Here is a 19,614-nt window from a genome sequence, read left to right as displayed (position 1 = left end):
GGGCAAGATCTGACTGACTTTAACAAAGGATAGACGACTGGTTTAGAGCATCTCCAAAATAGCAGGTCTTGTGAGGTGTTTTTAAGTATGCAGTGGTTAGTTCCTATTAAAAGGTCTTAGAAAGGGCAAGTTGTGAGTCAGCGACATTATCAAGGGCACCACAGGCTAGCTCGTCTGGTCCTATATTACAGAAGAACTACTGTAGCACTTATTACTGAAAATGTTAATGCTAACAGTGTAGTTAAAGAGCAGTCAGAAAGCTCTTGTTGACCCCTTTTTGCAAAGGAAAGCATCTACAATGGGAATCTGAGCATCAAAACTGGACCATGGATCAAAATTAGAAGGTGGACTGTTCTGATGAATCATATTCTTTTGCATCTTGTAGATGGCTGAGTGCATGTCCGCCACTTACCTGGGAAAGTGATGGCACCAAAATGCAATATATGAAAAAGGCAAGCTAGTAAAGGCAGAGTTATAATTCCCTAATGTCAGTGATTAAGGTGTTCATTTGGTCTCCGATTCCCCAGATCATAATCTGATCAAGTGTCTGTTGGATAAACTTATGGACTTAAAGGATCGGCTGCTAATGTCTAGGTTCCAGATACCACAGAACTCCTTCAGAGATTTTGTGGAGTCGATACCTCATATTTTTGACTCAAGGGCAATATTCTTGGCAAACAGATTTCATGTTATGCCTAATAATTATGTACTGTATATACATTAATATCAGTGCTTCAAAGCATAGACTCTACAAGACCTATAAAGAATTGTTGTGGTACCTAAATATATATTGAAAAAAAAGACAACAAGCAGATTTTGTCTAATGATTTGAATATATTCTCTTAAAATGCATCAAACTGAAAAAATGTCACTTATTTACAATAGAACCAAAACAGCAAGAAAAGTTCTACCATTATATCATTACAAAAAACCCAACAAATGATATGTATTAATGCTAAAACTAAACAGAGACAATAACACGATGTGTTAATATGTTTAGGGTTAACAAACAGATTTATTACAACAAAAATACAAGATTGTATACAATTCTTTCACCACCATGATTCCCTTGCATAAATAAAGGAATAAAAATCCTAAAGTAACAATTGGTATTAATAGTGTAAATTTGTTATCCTGTAGTTGACCATGCGATTAGTGGACCTGAAAGCTTGGATATCATTACGACAAAGGCATGAATAAATACCAAGCTGAGAAGTTTGAGGCACTATTACTCTTTCAAAATTTAAAAAATATAAAGTGTTAAATAAATTGAAGGGCTATTGTAGTCCATAACTGGGACAGCTAACACTGTAACTCAGAAGAGAAAGTATGGGTTCTTAGGTGACCACTAAACATACTGTTTAACCAAAACTTCAATTAGCATTATGGAAATAAATGATTCAATACAGTGTTAGGTTCGCTGCTAGTTAGATAGAAAATGTAGCTAGTGGTAGTGTCATGGGTTCCATACTTTAGTTGTAATATTATCTAAGTAATTTTTCCCTCATAGAATGTTCTAGTAATTCTGTATACAAAATATCCCTACACTTCTGAACTAGCTCTAATGTAGCATCACAACACAATCTCAGAGACATGTTTACACAATACACATTATTACTAACACTACTTATAGCCTAGGCTAGACAAAACTAGAAGGCTTTGCTTTATATTGCTAATAACACCATTAGCTGGCTGCAGCGTTCTACTATATTAACCTTGTTAATGCAAGGAAAACTTTATTTTGTATCAGCTACAAAATTTTGACAGTGTCATACAAAATCACTTTTCCAATCAGAACTGAGGAACATTTCTTTCTCTACCCATCCCGATTCACCCTACAGCGCCACCTACAGTTGTGTATCACCTCATGAAGATTATGGACTTTTAAAGAGGTCCAAACATCCGAACTATCTAGAGATGTACTAGTGCCATTTGGATCCCACTTCGTTTAGAGTTTTGACATTGGACTTCTTTGCACATTTAAAGGCTCTGGTATGGAGGAGCAGGTGTTGGATCTATGATGATCTTAAATATTGAGCTATTTTATGAGTTGCTCAGGTTCCACAACGTCAACTGACCATAAGACTCTAGAAAGGACATTACTCATCATCACACACACTATGGTACTCATGGTGCTTCTTACTCTCCGGTGTTTTGTATTGTTTTAAGATTTATAATCGCACTCTTGATATGAGGATGGGTTCACCTTTTGAGTCTGGTTTCTCACAAGGTTTCTTCCTCATTCATCTAAGTGAGTTATTCCTTCAAAAACACTTGCCCCAGGCTGCTCATCAGGGATAAACACACATCATTCACTTATATAATAATTGTTGGTTCTATAAGTATTATGTTCTGTAAAGTCACTTTGAGACAATGTCCATTGTGAAAGGCGCTACAGCGATGAACTTGAACATGAACAAGTTGTTGTGCCCTTCTGTAACATTGTGTGAACAAGATCTCTGATTGTAGGCCAGCTACCTTATATTAAAAATAGATTTTTTTTTTCAAAATTCTGTTAAAGATGTTAAAAATATATTGAAAATATAATGGAAAAAACTCTAGATACTTTGGTTATATAGTGTTGGCGAATAAAAGAAAGAGTCCTGCGCCAAATCCGTGTCTATGGCTAATCCGTTATGATTCATTTGTTTGCTAGTTTACAAAACAAACTGCTAACAATTTTGTCATCATTGGCAATAAAGGCAGAACACGGATAATTTGGCATTAAAGGTGTAAATTTGAATAGAATAGAGAACACTTACAAATACATATGTTCATATGTATCGATAGAGTCACTGATTTGAGTGCATACACAGGGTCTAAGACACACACACACACACACACACACATGCGCGTGTGCACACACCCTCAATCAACATCATAATAACATTTGATTCAAATATATTAGAATACATAAATTACTACAATAATATGTAATACATATTACATAACTCATGTTTATGTATTACACTGTAATACTTTTTGTGCTCTGTCTCACTTTTTTTAAATTTTTTTTTTTTTTTTTTTAGCCCAACTTGGTTTCTCAATTTAATACATAAATCTGAACTGGATTATAACATTTTAACCGTGTTTTTGTGCTTTTAAAGTAAAGTCAAAAAACAGCGATTTCTTCACTCCGATTCCCCCTGGCAGTGAAACAAAAGGGAGTAAAATCCCACCATGAATAGGTGAATGTGCATCACACGGGCATGTGCATCTCAGTGTACTCATCCACTCCCTCTTTCTCATCGAACGTGGGCTCTGCGTCATCTGAATCAAGCTGTAGAGTGAGAAACACAAGATGAGAGTAATACAACTAACATCTGTCTATCTGTCTGTCTAAACAATTACACTCAAATAGTAAACAAACACGATCAACATGAACAAAAATTTTATCTGGGCTTTTTCCAATCCTGTCTCTGACAGTACTTCATGTCAACTTCTCTTTGGTTTAGTCCCTATGCCCAGAAGAAGCTTTATCTGTCTGTGTCAATACATACACGATCATTAAATAGGGGTCTGACTCAACTTGAACTCTATGGGCCCTATTTAGAGTCGGCAACCTAAGTCCAGAAGTCATGTCAATATTTATACAATGAAAGTGCATTTAGATTGCGTAGCTGCTGACCATACAGATTCTCACGCAACTTCAAGACCGAGTTGTTTATCTAGTTAGGTTTACTGTTAGGTTTCTGCGCTCTTGTAGCTCCCTGTTTTCTCCACCAGATGTCGCCATTGTGCCTCTGTGTCCCTCATTACGTCCTAATTTTTCCACCTGTATCTAATCACTCATGTGTGTATTAATGTTCCTACTTTGTTTTAGTTTGTGGCTTGATTGTTGAAATACATTGTTGAAGTACATTTCCTGTGTTTGTTTTCCCTACCAGTTTCCCGGTTTTCCCTGTGTTAGTCCTTGCTTTTGATTTAGTTTTTTGCCTTTACTCTGCAATTTACAGATGGCCAGGCAGAGGGAACAAGCTGGGAAGGATGTGCTGTAAGTTAGAGCTATAAAGGATGGAGATGGAAATGTGTTGACTAGTGAGGAGAGTGTGTTGAGAAGATGGAGGGAGTATCTTGAGCAGCTGATGAACAAGGAGAATCAGAGAGAGAGAGGAAGCAGAAAGTGGATAGGATTAGTAAGAAGGAAGTGAGAGCAGTGTAAAGAGGATGAAAAGTGGAAAGTCCAAGTCCAGTCCAAGTGGTTGGACCAGATGAGATACCAGTGGAAGCATGGAGATGTTTAGGAGAGATGGCAGTGGAGTTTTTAACCAGGTTCTTCAATTCTATTCAATTCTATTTTTGTTGTTTGTTTTTTGGCTTTTTCACTTTAAACTTGGAACTTTCACCCTGTTTGCGTATATACGCATGTTTATATGAATGTGTACTCACACACTGAATCTCACGTGTGTTAAATATCCGAGGTAAGACGAACATCATTAGAGGGACGGTCAGAATGAGGACAAAAGGGAAAGCAAGCGATGCCGCTGTTGACATGACCACCCACAAAATGGCCAAACACACCAACTGGATCCCAGTGAAGAGGTGCATGCGCAGAGTCCGCACCTGAAACACAGTGAATCCCACTCAGCTCACTAGTTCAATGGTCAATCGGATTGATATTAATAATGGTATAATGAACACACAGATTGTGACACACAGTGACACTTTCACAGGTTGATTTCTGTAAAATCTTAAAACCACAATAAACGGATTGTATGGTGTCACTTGTTTTCTGTCTGTATTCATTTTTTAATATGTACCACAATAATCAGTTAGAGAACAGAAACAAGCATGACGAAGAGATGGAACCTCCAGAGATGGAGTGTGAGTGTGTGTGTTAGAGAGTGTACCTTTCGGACGTAGATTTCGTCTGGATGATATTTAGTCGGCATTAGCAGCAGTTTCATCCTTTCGCTGAGTTGAATGCCGTTGAGTGACATCACTCCCATGTAGAGGAAAATCCCAAAGAGCACAGCGAGGGGAATCAGACTCAACACTTTGCCAATCACAATCGAGAGACCTACACACACAGAGTACAAACTCATTCGAACTCAACATAACACTAAAGTCCTTGTTCTCCAGGTATTCTCACAGCTGCTATAGTCCTCCTAGTTTCCTGTGATTTCCTTTTTTGATGTAATAACCCTAGTTCACTTGTTTCTTCTCATTCTAGTTTCCATAGTTCTTTTTATTTATTTATTATAATTCCAGTTCTTAGAGCTTTCTCATGTTCTCCCAGTTTTTATAGATTTTACAGTTTTACAGTTTTACAGTTTTCATATTTATCATTCTTCTCACTTCATTTGCTCTCAGAGTATCTGTCCAACGCTGACGTTGTTCTGCTGTAGCTTTTTTTTTACTTAAATTTTTTTATTTAAGATGATGTTAATGGTGACGAAGTTGATTTGAATGAATCACTTACCCACCAATATGGCCACCAACAATCCTGTGACTCTTTGCTCTTTGACCTCTTGAATTCGTGGCTTATCACCAGGGGCGACAGCGTTACTCATTACAGTTAGCGCATTGACGTGTGTAACGGACCTGACAGTCGCAGCCGCCATCCACGGTAAGCCAAACAATGCGCAGGTCCCACCAAGACTGACAATCAGCAGAAGGTCCAGATGGAAACCTGAACCTTTAACCAGCATTCTCTCTTTTTTACTCACAATCAGCCTGTATCAAGACACAGAAACACACACAGGAAACAATATGGGGTTCATGACCATTCAATTATTGAATTTTAAGAATAATAGCACAACACATAAAATCTTTTTTTTTTTTTTTTTTTTAGATCAAGTCTTGCATCATAGATTTGATGCTACATTTCGCTTTTAGAGTCACTCACGTGGTGATCTGTGTCTCCATAAAAATGAGAATAAACACCAGGAGAGCAGGAAGAACACTGGCTGCCATCATCCACACAGGGAACGAGTTGCCGAGAGGGTTCACAATCCAGGTTCTTTTTGAAGGGCTCGTTACTGACAAACCATGAGGAACGCTCAGCTTCTGCGCTCACAAAACACACAATTAACAAAAAGTATATTATATTATTATGATGATGATTATTATTTCTACGCATAATATGCATATTGCTTCACTACTACTAAGCTGTAACAGTTCATCAGACGCAGGCTGCCTTACTTGTGTGTATGTATCCTGGACACTGTAATCCACCAGTACCATGATGAAGATGGCGATAGGAACACCGAAATCTCCGATCACTCTCCTCAGCTGAGACGAGAAAATTAGACATTTAGCACAATTCTGTTAAATTCTTCATGAACATCAAAGCAACACACCACTATAGCATTGGGATATGGAATAGGATGGTTTTCATTAATAATTCGGACAATGAATGCTATTAGGAGGTCTCAACAATGATTAATAAAATGGAAATATTTAAAAATATTTGCAAAGTATCAAGCACATACATGCACACAAAGGATCACTGCTGAAAGTCACTGTGTTACAGGATTAATCATCCTAAATGGACATCAAATCTCTTTGGGTTTCTCTTCACAAACATGAATCTGAGTTTAGCAGGCTAGATTGTCTGCGTAAGCAGCCTATAAAGTGACTGTAATGAGATGAAACTGATGGCTTTATGGTTTTATGCTGAATGGCACAATGGTTTAACATTTAAATCCAAAACTCAATCCAAGAATCTTTCTATATTCTAAGAGTTTTATTATATATATATATATACACACACACTTTTCTTTTTGTGCATGAACACAGTCATGCACACACAGCAACAAGTAATGTCCTGGTCTTGATCACCTTTAAATTTTCGATTTCTTGTTTTGACTTGTTCTCAGCATGTCATATTGGGTAACGCTTGAAAAATGAAAAAATACCGAATGCTGTATAAATATTGCTTATATAAAGACTACGTCTCACCCTGCCTGGGAAGAAGGCACTGTTTTTGAATTTGCGCAGGTAGAACGCAATAAAGAACGTTCCAGCCATGAGAACCAGAGAAAGCAGTGCTGTGTTCGGCTCTCCCACGATCTTCTCCTTTACTATCAAACTGCTGTTGGATGTAATTGATGTCGATGTGAAATTCTCTTCCAGCGAGCTCCAGGAGTCATTTAGAACCGAGTCGTTTAGCATGGAGTCGTTGAGGAACGAGCAACGCTTCAGTGGGTGTTCCTTAAATATCTGCAGGAAAAATAATGCGTGATAGAGAAGATCTATGTATTGTAACAGCACAGATGTAGATTTAACCTGACACTGTTATGTATTCCAGGGGTGTGTACTTTTTTATTTAACTTAAGTATGCCTAGAGATGTCATTTTTGCCATTTTGCAACTTATTCACAACTTTTATTAATGTTATAATCTATGTAACAGATTATGCCTTTTTAGGTATTGTTCATGTTCATGTTTTGCTTTTACCTTGGCCTATTTTTTTTATTCTGCTTGTCTTGTTTATAAGATAACTGTACTTGTTTTTTGAAGATTGTGAACATACATAGTATATAGCTCTGTGTAGCCTTAGTTTTATAAAATCGCACACAATTTTACATTTTGTTATGTAGCACAATGGTCCTGGAAGAACGTTGGTTTATTTCATTTTGTACTATACTCAAAGGTGAAAAGTAACAAATTACATTTACTTGAATTACTGTAATTGAGTAGTTATTATTTTTGGTGTACTGGTGTACAAAATCTGTAATATCAATTTACAAAAAGTTTTTTTTAGTCATGATAAATAATTTTGCTTACTTACAGTAGTTTACATTTAATGGCACAAGTTAAGAAAAACTGTAATTACATGAACAATGATTCATTCCATTAACCTCTATTGATTTTTTTTTGAGGTTACAGTAAAGTGCTACAGGTTTAATTCATGGTTTCCTGTAAGAGATTTTATATACTGACCTTGATGAGTTTGGAAAAGGTCTCATAGATGAAGATGAGTGAGATCAGAAAAGAGAAAATCTCCTGAGTGAAACGAGAGACGAATCGAACCAGGAAGCTTCCCTCAAAAGCGACCATGAGCACCACGATTATGATGAGCCAGAAGCCGATCCATACTCGACCAACCAGGTAATCCAAACCGTTACTTTTACAGAACTATTTAAGTGATAAAAATAGGCAAACAATAAAGACATTTCAAATCAATGGTCCATTCAGAGCCTAAATGTTATTATTTTCCTGTGACAGCTTAATACTGGAGTTACCACAACAACGCTACTCATTATAGAAAGAAATATTGTAGCTTTTTAATTACTTCTTGTCTACTTATCATTGGGTTTATTGTTATTAACTATTAAAACAATGTAAAACATCCACAACATCTCTTAATAGCAGTTACAGTATATGGACAAAAGTATTAATACACCTGACTGTGATTGTTCCACAAACTGTTACCAAATAGTTGTAGGTACACAACTGTATAGGATATTTTTGGATGGTGTAAATTTTCCTTCACTTTAACTAGAAGACCCAAACCTGTTTCACTCTGCTCTTGTACACAAAGCCACTATCCATGAAGCTATGCTTTACATTGTTGGAGTGAAAAATCTTGAGTAACCTGCTATAGAGCTCTGATCTCAACCCTATTTAACCCCTTTGGGATAAATTGGAATGCTGAGTGCATCCCAAACCTTCTCACCCTTCTTCACACATTAACACCCTTCTGTCTGAATGAGCACAAAATCTCCACGAACACTCTCAAAACTCTACTGGAGCTCTTCCTAGAATAGTAAAGGTTATAACAGCAAATGTGGAATGCGATGTCCAAAAAGCACATATTGTAATCTTATTTTCAGGTTTCCACAAACTTTTGTCCATATGGTATGTACAGTGCTTTTTTTCTTTTCAGCTTGTTAATACTAAAACAAATACATATTAGCATTAACAGAAAAAACTGTAACCAATCATATTTGAGTGGTGTTATCAGAATACTGGGAAATATTATGTGATAGTGATATGTGATATAAAGTGATATGTCAAATCAAAATAATTAATATAATTCAGACTTACAGTAAAAAAGGCTTCCTCGAAAACTAATAACGGCCCAGAAAATCCCACTACCAGCAGTGGTTGTGCTCCCAATAGACAAAATAGCACTCCCTGAACACATGTGGAAATGATGAGCTCAGACACACCAATCAGACCCTCTGTCTTCTCACCTACACACACACACACACACGCACACACACAAAACATTTTTGAACATACACAAAAATTTTGTAACAAATTATGAAAGTCACAGATCTCAGCTTGCACCTGTATTGATCTAGAACAGTGAGGTACGAATACATGCTAGATTAGACTAACTAATCCGTAAATCACATCAGATTTATTCTGTTTTTCCAGGGCACTCACAGTGCATGAAAATGTGCAGCAAGTATCAGCCAGAGCATTTGTTTAAACTCACCCAGCAGTCCTCCAAATGTTATGGCAGGAGAAAGAGCAGCGAAATAAATAAATATAACGGCCGCCATGCACTGTGGGTTTAGAGCATCCGTGAAGTCGCTGAGGTATTTTGGATATCTGCGTTGTATGTCTCGGACTAAACCTCCAAACGGACGGCCAGATCGCTTCAGTGGGTCGTCATCATCACCACGGTCAGGTTGTGCCAATAGAGACACTACACAGGAGACACACGTTCATTAATTTTTTCCCTTCAATTTTTACAAAGAAAGAGTGTAGAAGCCTACAACATTAATCCGGTTAAGGTCAAATTGACATCTGATTTTATGAATGATTATATAATTCTCAAATCTGATTGAAAGGAAGGTTTTTAAAAATGTTCTATATTTTATGATGTTGGTCAGGTTTATATTAACATGCTTATTCAAATACAATATTTCCAAATTAATTTATACAGGAATATATAAATGTATTGTTTCGATATTGACTAGTGTAACTAACATGGTAACATTAGCCAGTATCTGATAGGATAGCAGGGTAGACTTTACAATACTACAATATGTTTTCAAATGTTCCATATGATACATCAATAATATACAGAATAAAAATGGAATTAAATACAAATAACTCATAACAATGGATATATGACCATTCATTTAAATAGTTAATAAGTAGCTACTTAAAAAAGTTAAATGTAATGTTTTCATCATCATTACATCAATAATTTAAAAAAGTTTTAGAATATAAGTTCATCTTTGAATTACAAATTTCCTTTTTCCGAATGTTTTCTGACCTTTCTCCTCTGGGCTCTTTTGTTCATTGTTCATCAAGCTGATTTCCTGTTCCTCACGTTTTTTTATTATATCTCTCTGGAAGTGAGTGATGGAGCGCAGCAGGTCTTCGCCCCCAAAATCAGATGGAGGAAGAACAATGCTGCAGTCCAGGAAAGCGTTAATGGCGTTCAGAAGGTCTTGGCGATCGTCAGCCAGATACGCAGCTTCATGGAACAACTGAAAGAAAAAAATTTATGAATTTACCTAAAAGCCACTTTTGGAAATATATATTTTGGCCTAAAAATATAAAAAAAAATATTAAATGTCCTTTTGGTCAGTATTGTGGTAGCAAAATAACCTGATGTGCTTAATCAAGTGCTAATTTATATGGAATAAATTTCTCAGCATATACTAAGGAAACTCCAACCAGCTTTATGAAATCACCTGACCTTGTCAGACATCAGTGTGGAAATTGAACGTCCAATCTGATGGTAGTCCATGCTGGAATTGTTTGGTCCAAGTAAGATGAAGAGGAACCGCACAGGAACCGGAACCTCCAGAACTGAGTCCAGTAACACGGCTTCCTCCAAACGCACAAAAGCCATGGTGGGCTGGTCCAGGAAATCAACACTGCCTAGAAAAATAGAATTAAGTCATTTATGTTATGATATTGTGGTATGTATATACAGAGAATTCTATTGATTGACTAGAGTTCCATACACTAATGTTTTTTATAATTACTTATATGCACTGTCACTATTTTGATTCATATTATCCTTTTCAAGTTCCTGTTCCTAAATAGTAGACTGTGGTTGTAGAATGTACTTACTCATAGTGATCATTGTGCGGTAGACCATCACAAGTTACTAGTTACTTATAGAAACTGTAAATTTTTCTTTTATTAGTTTTAGATTCTTCATACTAGGCCTTCAGGTCTTTAATTTGCTAGATCCCCTAGCATTATAATTTCACTAGGTCTATTTTTCTAGTTGCACCCCGTAGTCAGTTCCTTATAGTTGCTAAACAGGTTTCTAGTTTATATGTTCAAGCTTACCTCGGCTCAGTCATCCGATTCCACATCTCTAGTTGCTAGAAGTTTTAGTTTATTTAATTCTACGGTACTTTACAACAAATCTGGTATCTTTGTTAGTGCCCTAAATACAGTTATTAATATATTTCTACTATTAATATAGTAGTTCCATACTTTTAATCCCCTACACCCAATTTCCTAATAATAGTTTTCTTACTATTTACTAAAATTTCTATTTCTTTACTTCAAGCTTTCTAATTTTAAAGATTTATTTCCCATTGCTAAAGCTTTTTTGATGTTCAATTCTGCTTCTAGTTCACTTGTTATAGTTCCATAGTTGTAGGCTGCTAGACTCTGTCACCTGGTTCCAGGACGCCTGTTTCTAGTTATAAACTTTTTTGATTCCCTAATTATAGTTTCCTTCTTAAACTCCCTCAGTCAGTGACGTACTTGCAGTCAATTCTAGTTCAAGTTGTTTAAGTTGCATAATTTAAATTCTTCAAATCTCAGTCAATCATTTGATTACAAGCGTAACCCTATGATTCTGGCAAAAGTGCATGTGTAGAGTAAGGCTTCGTTTACTGTGTCTGTAACAATAGGAAATGCTCTTCTTATAAAAGTATGATGTGCAGAACTGCATCAATCTTCTGTTTTCTGATTTCTGATTTTTTTTAGCATTCTGTCTACATTTCTATATAGAATTTTTCATATTTATTCTGTATTTGACTAAAGTTTTATTTTAAGCAACTCAATTATAAATGTCAAATACATCTATACAATAAAAACTAGAGATATAAAACGTTTTCGTGTTTCAAGTTTTGTAAAAAAAAAAAAATCTAATTATTTTATCTAATATAGTACATTCAAAAGCAAGTAGTTCTGTACTGAAGCAGAATCTTATATACTTTTTTGAGCAAAGATTTTGCAGGGTATCTGATGTACTTCATATCCCTTTGCCTGTTTTAAAGTATTGTAACAGTTTTACAATACCGACCATTTCCTAAGTCCTACTTCCCCATTAAAGCTATTTGATTCCTAGACATTTATCTTTCTCTAGGTGTTTAAATCCAGTCCTGTAATTCCAGTTTTATGATTTACACTCACTCTATTTTCTAGATGACAGGACCAGCCTGTTTACCCTAAGAGGTTGACCGTTGATCCAAATAGCATATGGTATAAGATCCATATTAATATTAATGTGTAAATAAGGACACAGTACAGTCACAGTGTAATACGGATAAATCCAAATATCTTATTATTTTTAAGCATGTGCACCTTGTAATATATTGTTAAATAAAAAGTAATAATGATGTATTCCAGTAAAGTTTGTCTCAGTTAAAAAAGTGTGCGCTTACCTACAAGTACCACAGTGGCTTCTGCATTTTCCGGAATTTTTTCCAGCAGTTTGAGCTCGTGCTTGGATTTTGATTTGTGCATGCCAGCAGCTGCAGCAGGTTCTTTCTGCAAACACAGTAAACAAAATGTACACAAATTATACTGCGTACAAAAATCTAAAAATCTAATAACATACGTTAAGGTGCAACCAAGAGTTCAATCTACAACAGAGAACAATACAATAAATGCATTTCAATTTAGAGATACAAGTCAATAAAATCAAACAAAAAGGGAATTTAAATAACAATGGAACCTTATTATAATTTTTTTTTACATTATTGCATTGATTTCTCTTGCAGAATGTTTAATGAATATATATATATATATATATATATATATATATATATATATATATATATATATATATATATATATATAAAACATTTGAAAAATGGCTATATGATTGAATTATAATTATTACAAAGTACAATTGCAAAATAAATACTACAGTGTGATAAAAAATGTCGTACAACATGATGTATATAAAATATAAAAAGATGCCTAATGAACACACACACACACACACACACACACACACACACACACACACACACACACACACAGTACACATACACACACAGTACACATACACACACAGTACACACACACACACATTTATATTGAGTACTTGTTCATTAGAGCTCAATCACAGATATCTTCCCACCATCTATTTCCCAATTTCTAGTCCCATATCTGCAATTTCTTATAGGTACAGTCACCAGCCATTCATGATTCTAGTCCTCTAGTTACAGACCTCTATAAATACACTCCTCTTGTTCCATACTGGAAGCCCTCAAGAAGTCCTCATGAATCTGATGACATCCTCTTAGTCATTAATCTATCCATTACTTTATTTCCTATTCATTTATGTCTTGAATCCTATAGTTCCTGTTTTGTAGTGTCAAGTCATTCTTGTTTTCGGTCATTTAGTCTCTTATTCCCTGGATAGAGTACCATATATCAGATTCATTACAGTGTCTAGTTTCCTAACTCCAGTTCTCTTTTTTTAATCCCCTACTTTAATCATGTCTCTTTTTCCATATCGTTAGTTTCTTATTCTCATCCTCCTAGATCCAGGTCCTTGTCACTTAAACTTCTAGATGCCTAGTTCAGTATTTCTATTTCCAGACCATAATTACAGTCCCTTAGTTTTCAATCCCTGCCATTTGGACTCCATTTCCTTACCTCTGGTTTTCCTATCATTTCCACTTGCATTTTGGTTTTGTAGCTAGACCCCCCCCCCCCCCCCCCCCTACCTCCTATGACTCTTACCTCAATAGTTTCCGGGTGTGCGTGCTGTGTGTTGTCATGTTTTGTGTTTGCATTCCTCATCAGCGGCTCTGTAACGGACGGCTCTGTCTGATGATGGTGATGGTGGTGGTGGTTATGAGAGATTAATGAACCCAGACTGGCTGTTGAGATGTTTCTAGGGAATGAGCTGTGATCTTTCTCATCACATGGATGACTAAATGAGAAAATATATACAGAATATATACACTCACACTTGAAACAGGTGATGGGAGTCAGCTGCATGCTAAAATTATTAAAACTATACATACACAAATACCAGTTCACTGGATTTTCATTCAGATGTATGTTATTTGAGATAAGGTGTGTTGGAAAATGAAAGTGTGTGCAAGTGTGTTCCTTTGTGTGCGTATTTATACCTGTGTTTTAGCAGTAGTGCTCTTAATACGTTTGCTCTGTCTTCGGCTTTGATTTGGTCAGTGATGATCATTTGCTCAACGACTTGGTGAGAAATTCCAGCTAATGTTTTCTGATCCAGATCCAGCAACACTGTGCCTACACAACAACAAAACAACACATACTTTTAGTCCTGCTAATAATATTAATCATAGTAATAACTAAAAGCTGCAGACAGCAATTTTTGGGACCAAACACTTTTACAATCACAGGTGTGCTACCATTGTTAGCTAATCAATCACAGGAAACAGAGCCACATATTTAGAGTGATTAAAGAGTGATTTGTGGTTTCATTCATTATTTGTGTAATCGATCATGTACAGTAGTGGAATTCCATGTCTGTAGGATGAAAAAACTAGATGAACAGCTAGTACGGCATTGTTGCTACAGCTACTGCTACTGCTGTAACATTGTGGTATTGCACATTGGTATTTTGCTGCTTGTGATTGCTGATGTTGCTGAAGATGCCAAACAAGGTTTGTAGTAGTAGTTACTGAGAAATTGACTTCCACTTGGTGACTTCGCTGTCAGATTCATTGGCTCTGTTACAGGCAAACCATTTGGGTTAATAAAATTCTTATGGTAATGTCAGATTTTTATCATGCCCAAACAAAACTTCTTGGAGAGGTTTTCCATACAATCTATGATGCCCGTGGTGTCTTTTCTGATCAGGGAAGAGTCACACAGCACACAGAATGGTGCAAATGTTCTTCTTCAGTTTAATGCAGATAACAGACAAGTATATATACAAACTGGAAAAAAAAACCTGAGCTAAAACTGTTCCTAAATGGGTAAGAAGACAAAGTAATCAGAGATGTGTGAGTGCAGACAAAGACTTTCTGTGTACCTTACATACTCATCATAAAGATCCTATAGACACTGAACAGACAACACAGGAATGTGTTTAGAGAACCGGTTTGAGTAACAGTAAATTTTGTCAATTTGTGTCTGAAGATTTGTCAGTTCACTGGGCAATATGATTAAAAACCCAATTCCTTGAAATTGAAATCCAGAGTGTGTTGATGTCTGATGAAATCTTTTACATTTTAGATACTTTTTAAATGTTATGACCATAAACGTATTTCCAAATTAGGCCCGAATTTGACCTGAGGGTGGTGCTAGAGGGTTTGGCAGCATTTTAACTAAATTCAGCCAAAATGCTCCTTAGACCTCTATGGGCTGCGATAGACACCTTAGACAGAAAAAGGTGAATAAGAAGAAGTTATAAGAAAAAGTAGACTAACAAATGTCTGCCTATGCACCATCAGTGCACCTGTGCATCACCGGTGCATCATCAATGCATTATAATATCATAATAATACATACCATGTGCAATGGTTTTACGGAGCTCCAGTAAACTGCGAAACGAGAGCGAGGCGATATGCGGTTTTCCCCAGCGGTGTGTTTCCTCATCCACGTCCTCCTCAAACTTAATCCAGCGTGCTGTCTCTCGCCACTGCAGCTCCTGGTTCTTATCTACAATCAGCTCATTCAGCTCTACAAACACCTATAGCACACAGACTGCAGCAGTTAGTAGGCTGTTTATGGACGGCTTGAGAAATATGAATAATACCTAAATACCTGTGCATCACATTATATTTTTCTTAGCTTATCCATATGGAATTATTGCAGCAATCAGAGTTTTGGGTACTAATAGCTATAGCTTCTTTGATGCAATTTTTGCTTTCAAAGCAAATAAAATGATCAAATTAACCTTTGTCGGTCAGAGATGTGATATTTTCATCTGATGTTTTCTGAATGGTTTCAGGGTAATAAAACTATATCATGTATAGGTGAAGTCAGTTAAACTTATGTACAGTAGGAATCAGAGTTGGTCATCTGTTTTTTTTTTGTCAGCTAACCACTTTAACATAAGGACAGACCCATATGGTTGCGGTCCAAGATGTAAAAGATGTGAAAAGATGTGTGCTGAAATTTACTTACATTCACAGTCGGTTTATGCCTGTGAATGTAAGTCAATTTCAGCACACATCTTTTGGAAAATCATTGTATGCAATGTAAGGAAATGATCATAATGTTGAAGAATATAGCTGAACGATAGGGAAAACCTTTCGCTTCACTGTTTCACTGTTTCGTCGCACTGTATCTGGTGAAATGACAATAAAGCCTACTTGACTTGACTTGACTATTGTTAAAAAGCTAGAACGAAAGCTTACACAATTAACATGCATGGACACACACACATACACACACACACACACACAAATCGTAGAGAAACATCTCTAACCTGTTGCTACCGAGAGAAGTCCAACAACACCATAGTGTGTGTGTGTGTGTGTGTGTGTGTGTGTGTGTGTGTGTGTGTGTGTGTGCGCGCGTGTGTGTCCGGGGAACCCAGAACACAAGTGACAACATTTAGATGTGAGAGCAAACACACACAAACACACTTGAGTTTAAAGGTTTTAATTTTAAGTCTTGGCAGGGAACATGCAAGGAGAGAAAGCTGTCAAGGTGCATACACACACACACACACAGACACACACACACAGAAAATGTAGAGAAACATCTCTAACCTGTTGCTGCTGAGAGAAGTCTAACAACACCATACTGTGTGTGTGTGTGTGTGTGTGTGTGTGTGTGTGTGTGTGTGTGTGTGTGTGTGTGTGTGTGTGTGTGTGTGTTTGTCTGTGACTGTGTGTCTGTGTGTGTCTGGGGAACCCACAACACGAGTGACAACATTTAGATGTGAGAGCAAAAACACACACACACACACACACACACACACACACACACACACACACACACACACACACACACACACACACACAAGCAAAGTATGTGGGAGTGCATTAATTAAATATGCCTGTGTGTGTGTGTGTGTGTGTGTGTGTGTGTGTGTGTGTGTGTGTGTGTGTGTGTGTGTGTGTGTGTGTGTGTGTGTGTGTGTGTGTGAGAGACCGGATCTCTCTCAGGTCTGTGAATGTCATGTATGTTTCATTAGATGCGATTCGCTCGGCTTTCACATGACAAACAATGCAACATAGAGATACTTTGGGGTGGGCTGGCTGTTTGGCTCTCATGTTTAGATTTTGCATACACTGCTGCATTAGACTACAGACTAACATATTGCCCATGTGCTGCTTAGGTTATTGGCACACAACGCAAAATGTAGCATCATTTATGCATTGTTTGTAGCATGCATTATATGACCATGCTGCATAAACACTGCCATAATGTGTGATTCCTGTATCTTCTGGTGTGTGAATGAAAGGATAGTAAAACACATTTATTTGTAAACTAGGGTCCATCAAATCCCTGCATCTATTCATAGATTCTACAGTAAAATTATTGGGAAGAGACAGACTGAAATATTCAACACATTCAGATCAAATACAGACCAAATCTGAAGATCCATCACTGTGGCTTGAATGCCCCTCAAGGCCAAATACGTCATGTGCCAGTTTAACAATGACAAAAATCATGTGACCTGAATTTTTTAAAGGTTTTTATTAACCTTTATGGACGTACCTCGTGTGGTGTGCGGTCCACTTTGCGGCTGCGTGTGCTCGGCTCAGCATAATCTTTGTTGATGTGCACTATGCTGCCTTTGGTGCTTTTCCTCACCAAGTGTCTCCTCACGCCTGGAACGTCCTCAAAACGGTGGGCTGAGAAATTGAGTTCCATACATTATTACATTGTCGTATTTTTGTATTTACTAATGACTTTTGCTCCTATATTCCAACAATCAATCAATCAATCAATCAATCTATCTATCTATCTATCTATCTATCTATCTATCTATCTATCTATCTATCTATCTATCTATCTATCTATCTATCTATCTATCTATCTATCTATCTATCTATCTATCTATCTATCTATCTATCTATCTATCACTGCCGTAAGACATTCTGAGTGCATACTGTATGTCACATCCCTGATACTGGAACATTAATAGATGAATAAGATTTAATAGGGACACACTGGTATTGGGTAGAATGCTAGACTGGACTGCATTTGATGCCATAAATTGATTAAAAGTAAAAAATCTAATCAGAATAGTCTACTTAAATTTAAAAATTTTACTTCTATAAACTTCTTTAAAACTTTTAAGGAAACTTGTACTTATTTTCTTATAAAATACTTATTATACCTAGTTATTTATACAGTACAAATTTAAGATGCTTTGCATAATTTAGATACATTTTCATTGTTGCAAAATGATCATATTGCTGGTTCCTAATGGCTAAACCTAATTTATTGAGGACATCTCACCATGTATGACAGCCAGGAGAAAAGAAAATCTTTACTACCATGCAAGTTACATGGAATAATAACCACAATACCACAATATTCTACACCCTAAAATCCCTCTGATTAAAATGCATTAATGGTCTCAAGCTTCCTGTTACATTGAATGAAATATTAAAATGTTAACACACAGATCCTGACACACGTGCATGCACACACATGTCCTCCAAATCCGAGTGTCACGGCTTAAGTTTAAAGGTTTTAATTTTAAGTCTCGGCAGGGAACATCCAAGGAGAGAAAGCTGCCAAGGTGCGTGCACACACACGCACACACACACACACACACACACACACACACACACACACACACACACACACACACACACACACACACACACACACACACAGTCAAATTGAAAGGTCAGTTTGCAAATTAGAGAGAAAGTCAAACCAGAAGTGTTATTAAGATAGAAATCTAATTACTGTATACAGTATGTGAATAGAAATTTAGAATAATAAAGGTGAAAAATTAAGATTCTGGAATTTATGTGAGAATGGGCTGTTAAAAACATCGACCAGGAAAAACAAGACACTCATGTGACCACCTGAAAACTGTGTGTTTTGATAGTATGAGTTATATAAACCTACTCTTAATGTCGTCCAAACTGGCTGAGCCGAGTGCGTGTGTCTCTGCCTCATCTGCAGGAATCCTCTCGTATTTTGTACTCTCGTTTCCCGTCATGCTTCCTGTCGGACTGCAGGAGGTCAAAATGCTGGGTTGAAATGTCACAGAGCTTGGGTTGATGGTCACAATGTGCTGCTTAGCTAAACTGCAAAAAGAAAAAAAATTGAAAAAAGGAGAGGTTGAATGTTACAAATAAACCATTTTTCACGATAATTAGAACCTAAATATTATCATTAAGATTGTAAGACCAAGCTGTTCTCTAATTATCTAGAATAAAATCCAGATCCAAAGAAAGACAGCAAAGTAATTTCATAGATGTTTTTTTAACTAAAAACCTTTTATTGATGTTGCGTTGTACAGCAGATTTCAATTAAATGACCCCCTCACCCACCCATACAAGACTCCATAAAAGGTAAAAGGACAAAATGA

The 19,614-nt window shown here is 36.5% G+C and overlaps 1 protein-coding gene across 5 annotated transcripts in view; it reads right to left on the bottom strand.

Moving 5' to 3' along the window:
• Window positions 1-814: 814 nt before the first annotated feature.
• slc4a2b (solute carrier family 4 member 2b) overlaps window positions 815-19,614 on the bottom strand; it is a 41,053-nt gene continuing 22,253 nt past the window's right edge. For 3 of the 5 annotated variants that reach the window (XR_014531622.1, XR_014531623.1, XR_014531624.1), the window contains 18 exons: window positions 19,149-19,330; window positions 17,778-17,914; window positions 15,615-15,795; window positions 14,252-14,387; window positions 13,857-14,049; window positions 12,545-12,650; window positions 10,609-10,793; window positions 10,180-10,396; window positions 9,391-9,603; window positions 8,994-9,142; window positions 7,887-8,081; window positions 6,904-7,164; window positions 6,145-6,234; window positions 5,849-6,009; window positions 5,423-5,676; window positions 4,851-5,020; window positions 3,380-4,563; window positions 988-3,339 (listed from right to left, as the gene is read on the bottom strand). Coding sequence is in view for 2 of the 5 variants with exons in the window: in XM_083530210.1 (XP_083386336.1) it covers window positions 3,200-3,280; window positions 4,390-4,563; window positions 4,851-5,020; window positions 5,423-5,676; window positions 5,849-6,009; window positions 6,145-6,234; window positions 6,904-7,164; window positions 7,887-8,081; window positions 8,994-9,142; window positions 9,391-9,603; window positions 10,180-10,396; window positions 10,609-10,793; window positions 12,545-12,650; window positions 13,857-14,049; window positions 14,252-14,387; window positions 15,615-15,795; window positions 17,778-17,914; window positions 19,149-19,330 (3,085 nt within the window). In the remaining 3 variants the exon portion in view is untranslated. Of the gene's footprint in view, window positions 3,340-3,379; window positions 4,564-4,850; window positions 5,021-5,422; window positions 5,677-5,848; window positions 6,010-6,144; window positions 6,235-6,903; window positions 7,165-7,886; window positions 8,082-8,993; window positions 9,143-9,390; window positions 9,604-10,179; window positions 10,397-10,608; window positions 10,794-12,544; window positions 12,651-13,856; window positions 14,050-14,251; window positions 14,388-15,614; window positions 15,796-17,777; window positions 17,915-19,148; window positions 19,331-19,614 lie in introns of all 5 variants that reach the window. The other 2 variants (XM_083530210.1, XM_083530209.1) reach the window with 1 other exon arrangement.

This window comes from Silurus aristotelis, assembly GCF_946808225.1.
Source record: "Silurus aristotelis genome assembly, chromosome: 25".
Classification (NCBI taxonomy): Eukaryota; Metazoa; Chordata; class Actinopteri; order Siluriformes; family Siluridae; genus Silurus; species Silurus aristotelis.
This window is presented reverse-complemented; position numbering and strand designations above follow the sequence as displayed.